The sequence below is a fragment of the Meleagris gallopavo genome, unplaced genomic scaffold, assembly GCF_000146605.3.
Source record: "Meleagris gallopavo isolate NT-WF06-2002-E0010 breed Aviagen turkey brand Nicholas breeding stock unplaced genomic scaffold, Turkey_5.1 ChrUn_random_7180001955761, whole genome shotgun sequence".
NCBI lineage: Eukaryota > Metazoa > Chordata > Aves > Galliformes > Phasianidae > Meleagris > Meleagris gallopavo.
In genome coordinates, this window is record NW_011216454.1 from 42,717 (window position 1) to 48,254 (window position 5,538).

The following is a 5,538-nucleotide window of genomic DNA, read 5'->3' on the forward strand; positions in this document are numbered from 1 at the left end:
ATTTTTCTTTCTCTTGCAGGGCTCTTGGCTCCTGCGACGATGGGTTCCCACCAGCAGAAGGGCGAAGGCCAAGGGATTTCTGAGCAGTCTGGTGGATGCCATGGCGGAGGCGGTGGAGGAGGCTCATGCCATGGGGGTGGCGGAGGAGGATCCTGCCACAGTAGTGGAGGTGGAGGATCTATAGGATATCAGAGCCAAGGATCATCCTGCCATGGTGGAGGAAGCAGCGGCGGCGGCGGTGGCGGTGGTGGTGTTATCTACCAGACCCACATATCATCATCCTCCTTTGGAGGAGGAGGAGGAGGAGGAGGAGGAGGAGGAACTTCAGGCCACCAGGGACAAGAACCCATCTGCATTATTGGAGGAGGCAGTGGCAGCAGTGGTGGTGGAGGTGGTTCCGGCCACCAGAGCCAAGGACCCATCTGCATCGGTGGAGGTGGAGGTGGAGGAGGAGGAGGAGGTGGTTCCAGCCATCAAGGTCAAGGACCCATCTGCATTGGTGGAGGTGGAGGAGGAGGAGGAGGTGGTTCCAGCCATCAAGGCCAAGGACCCATCTGCATTGGTGGAGGTGGAGGTGGAGGAGGAGGAGGGGGAGGTGGTTCTGGCCACCAGGGCCAAGGACCCATCTGCATTGGAGGAGGTGGAGGAGGAGGTAGTTCTAGCCAACAAAGCCAGGGTCCCATCTGTATTGGTGGAGGAGGAGGAGGAGGAGGAGGTGGAGGAAAAGGAGGTGGAGATGGTTCTGGTTACCAAAGCCAGGGACCCATCTGCATTGGTGGAGGTGGAGGAGGAGGTAGTTCTAGCCAACAAAGCCAGGGTCCCATCTGTATTGGTGGAGGAGGAGGAGGAGGAGGAGGTGGAGGAAAAGGAGGTGGAGGTGGTTCTGGTCACCAAAGCCAGGGACCCATCTGCATTGGTGGAGGTGGAGGAGGAGGTGGTGGAGGTGGTTCTGGTCACCAAAGCCAGGGACCCATTTGCATTGGTGGAGGTGGAGGAGGAGGAGGTGGAGGTGGTTCCAGCCACCAGAGCCAAGGACCCATCTGTATTAGTGGAGGTGAAGGTGGAAGTGGTGGAGGTGGTTCTGGCTACCAGGGCCAAGGACCCATCTGCATTGGTGGAGGTGGAGGTGGAGGAGGTGGAGGTGGTTCTGGCTACCAGGGCCAAGGACCCATCTGCATTGGAGGTGGAGGAGGAGGAGGAGGAGGTGGTTCCAGCCATCAGGGCCAAGGACCCATCTGCATTGGAGGAGGAAGTGGTGGAGGAGGTGGGGGTGGTTCTGGTCACCAGGGCCAAGGATCCATCTGCATTATTGGAGGAGGCTCTGGTGGAGGTGGTTCATCTAGCTCAGGAGGCATGTCCATGCAACAGCAGACCCAGCCTATCTCCTGGCCACCACAGACTAAACACAAGTAGCACAAGTTTAGCAGAGAAACTTGTAATAAGAAAGCCCAGGATGCAAACATTATCTCATTTCTTACACGGGTAAATGTAAGAATACTTGCATGATTCCTTTCTCCTCCTCCTTGCAATTTTTCTCTTCAGCTCTCCAGCCAACTAGAACCTCAGTGGTGTGTATCAGCAACTTGCAGCCTCATGTGAGGTTACATCATATGTCTATTTTCTGCCTCAATTTTCTAGTGTTTGCACAAGGCAATAAAACTGCAGCTCTAGAGAACTTCAGTGTCTGAGTCCTTGCATTCTGTTTACACCACATATTTTCATTATTTCACTCACCAAGATTTCTTTCTGAGGTTATGCTGTTTTAATAAAACTCCAGAGCACAAATGCGTTGCAAACCCACTGTAGAAGAGAGGTAAGATTCCCTAAATATTTTATGTCATTTTTAAATATCAGTTGCTACACATGACCCTGACTTTTGCCTATCAGATATAGTACTCCAAAGTTAAATATTGGAAAAAGTCTCTTTCATCTAGGTACCACAAAATGCCCAAGGAAGGCGTAGATAAGAGAGGGAAAATGCAAAAACTCTTAACACTTTAGTGCAAAGAATTACAGGGTACCTTCACAGGTGTGAGGCTGAGCCCCTTGAATGATGAAGAAGCTCTTGGTGCTCATAGCTGCACTAAGCACTAAGAGATACGAGGTCTGTTAAACCTTGGCTCCAGCTCGGAGCTCCTGAAGCATTCAGCATCAGGGACAGGACATCAGACAGCCCCTTCCAGGGCTGAGATGCTAAGCGTGGAGTAACTGGGAAGCTCCTCACTCACACAGGGATAAAACACTGCTTCAGGTATGAGTCTTCAGTGGGAGTTTCCCTCTGGGAAGTGATTCCTTTGATGTGGTACGTTCTGTCAATTAACAGTTGCAATGCGGAATGTAAAATAAACAGTAATATTTAATTCTTCTGGCAGACAACCTTGGCCGCTCCACTCTCCATTTTATTACTGCTTCAAACAGGCTGGCTAACTAATTTTTAAAAGAAAAATAGTCTTTGAGAGTAAATACCGAAGTGAGAAATACTAGGGGAACTGAGGTGACCCACTGGGTGGGAATGAAGAGTGCCCGTGCTGCTGTTTCCAGTTTTCAGCCCTGTTGCAGTGATGTGGCCTCTCCCAGTCAACTCAATCCCTTGCAATTGATGGCTGTGGATGTATCCCAAGCCCATCACATCCAGGCGATCCAGCCAGGACAGTGCCCAGGGAATCACCAAGCACAAAGTGGGACACAAGGACCCTGCCAAGCTGCACCAAGCAGCATGCAGGAATGGATCCAGCACTGGCCAGGGGCTGGGGCCTCTACCCTTTACCTCCAGCACTTGTATTCTATGCTGGAGCAGCTATCACCCCTAATTCCAAGAGGCAGCGGAAATTCTACCTGACCTCTGTACTGCCCGTAGCCGGACAGGCAAAAAAATGACCCATGCTAGATTGGCATGGTGAGGTGTCCAAGCATGTGGGGATCTTCTACTCCCCTCTGCCACCCCCACAACAGCACTCCCAACTACTGCAGCTCTCTCCTTTCTTCCAGACTTCTCCATTGTGATGATGGGTTGACGGTTGGAGTAGTTGATGTTAACGGTCTGCAACCTTAATGATTCAATGATTCAATGATTCAATAATTCAATGATTCAATGACTCAGTGATTCAATGATTCAATGATTCTGTGATTCTGTGATTGTAATGAATAGTAAACACAAGTCCTCACACCATCCCAGCAGCATCCCCTAGCTCACGTGCAGGGCACTGGAGCCCCACAGCTCCTACCTTCAAACACAACCACGGGAACAGAGCTCACATGAGATCCGCACCCAGACTTTGAGTAGACTAGGAAGTGATGCAAGGGAAAAGCATTGATCTGATTCGATGAGTCAAGAGGACGACTGGCCTGAAGGAGCACAATTTGTCCTGTAAATAAACCCATCATCATTCCCCGGGATGCCTCACAACCCACTTAGCAAAACTAGAGGCAGTATAAAAGTTGCTTGGTTCTGTAGCGCACCACTCACTCAGCATTGCGCCGTTGAACGTATTATCAGAACCAAGCAGGGTAAGTCCATTTCTGCATATGGGAGCAATTCTTCTGATTTTTGTGTTTGCAAAACAGAAATGCCTTGGTGGAGCACACCAAATGTGTGGTGGCTTGAAGCTTAGGGATGTTGTTTTGATAAATTTAAATCTTTTGTGGATATTAGCTGAAGAAAGATCACTCCATGATACTGGAAATCATGAGGATAGAGATCCAGAGGGAACACATATGGAATAAAAGACTCCAAATTCAGGAGTTTATGTTGACTATCTATGGTAGCCATGTGCTGCCCTGATAGCAAAGGCTTCATATATGGTTGGAATACATAGAAGACAATTATCTGTAAGGAAATTCAGAGACTGCTGGGAACAAACCATGCGATGGAACAATGGCCGTACTGGCTGAGATCATTTTGATTCTTATCAGTAACAAATATGTGATTTCTTGCAGGACCGCTGCTCAGAGATGTGTTCCCGACAGAACTCCGGAGGCTGCCACGAGTCATCGTCCCAGTCTGGGGGATGCTGCAGTGGGGGCAGCTCCTCCAGCTACCAGGCACAGGGCTCCTCCTGCTGCACGGGCTCCTCGGGATACAGCATGGGAGGAGGATACGGCGGTGGCAGTGGGGGATCAGGCCAGAAGATCATCATTAGCTCAGGAGGAGGAGGAGGAGGAGGTTCCTCCGGATGCTGTGGTGGAGGATCCAGTAGTGGTGGCTCTTCAGGTGGAAAGATCATAATTACAGGAGGTGGAAGCAGTGGGGGATCCTCAGGATGCTGTGGTGGAGGATCCTCAGGCTATGGCATGGGAGGAGGATACAGCAGTGGTGGTTACTCAGGATCCAAGAGTATCATTGGAGGAGGTGGGAGCAGTGGAGGATCATCTGGATGCTGTGGTGGAGGATCCAGCAGTGGTGGCTCTTCAGGTGGCAAGATCATCATTGGAGGCGGTGGAAGCAGTGGTGGATCGTCTGGATGCTGTGGTGGAGGATCCAGCAGTGGAGGGTCTTCAGGAGGAAAGACAATAATTACAGGAGGTGGGAGCAGTGGGGGATCCTCAGGCTATGGCATGGGAGGAGGATACAGCAGTGGTGGTTACTCAGGATCCAAGAGCATCATTGGAGGAGGTGGAAGCAGTGGAGGATCGTCTGGATGCTGTGGTGGAGGATCCAGTAGTGGTGGAGGATCCAGCAGTGGAGGGTCTTCAGGTGGCAAGATCATAATTACAGGAGGTGGGAGCAGTGGGGGATCCTCAGGATGCTGCAGTGGAGGCTCCTCAGGCTATGGAGGAGGATACAGCAGTGGTGGATACTCAGGATCCAAGAGCATCATTGGAGGAGGTGGGAGCAGTGGGGGATCCTCTGGGAGCTGCAGTGGAGGCTCCTCAGGCTATGGAGGAGGATACAGCAGTGGTGGTTACTCAGGATCCAAGAGCATCATTGGAGGAGGTGGGAGCAGTGGAGGATCGTCTGGATGCTATGGTGGAGGATCCAGTAGTGGTGGAGGATGCAGCAGTGGTGGGTCTTCAGGTGGCAAGATCATAATTACAGGAGATGGAAGCAGTGGGGGATCCTCAGGATGCTGCAGTGGAGGCTCCTCAGGCTATGGCATGGGAGGAGGATACAGCAGTGGTGGATACTCAGGATCCAAAAGTATCATTGGAGGAGGTGGGAGCAGTGGAGGATCGTCTGGATGCTATGGTGGAGGATCCAGTAGTGGTGGAGGATCCAGCAGTGGAGGGTCTTCAGGTGGCAAGATCATAATTACAGGAGGTGGAAGCAGTGGGGGATCCTCTGGGTGCTGCAGTGGAGGATCCTCTGGCTATGGCATGGGAGGAGGATACAGCAGTGGTGGATACTCAGGATCCAAGAGTATCATTGGAGGAGGTGGGAGCAGTGGAGGATCCTCTGGGTGCTGCAGTGGAGGATCCTCAGGCTATGGCATGGGAGGAGGATACAGCAGTGGTGGATACTCAGGATCCAAAAGTATCATTGGAGGAGGTGGAAGCAGTGGAGGATCGTCTGGATGCTATGGTGGAGGATCCAGTAGTGGT

The 5,538-nt window shown here is 51.6% G+C and overlaps 1 protein-coding gene across 1 annotated transcript; it reads right to left on the reverse strand.

Moving 5' to 3' along the window:
* Positions 1 to 420: 420 nt before the first annotated feature.
* LOC109365128 (uncharacterized protein DDB_G0271670-like) lies at positions 421 to 5,535 on the reverse strand (the record flags this gene model as incomplete). The annotated part of the gene is given in 3 exon segments (XM_019611794.1): positions 421 to 1,321; positions 4,585 to 4,766; positions 5,422 to 5,535. Coding segments are annotated over 3 exon segments (1,197 nt in total), but the record flags the coding sequence as incomplete, so codon positions are not given.
* Positions 5,536 to 5,538: the final 3 nt, after the last annotated feature.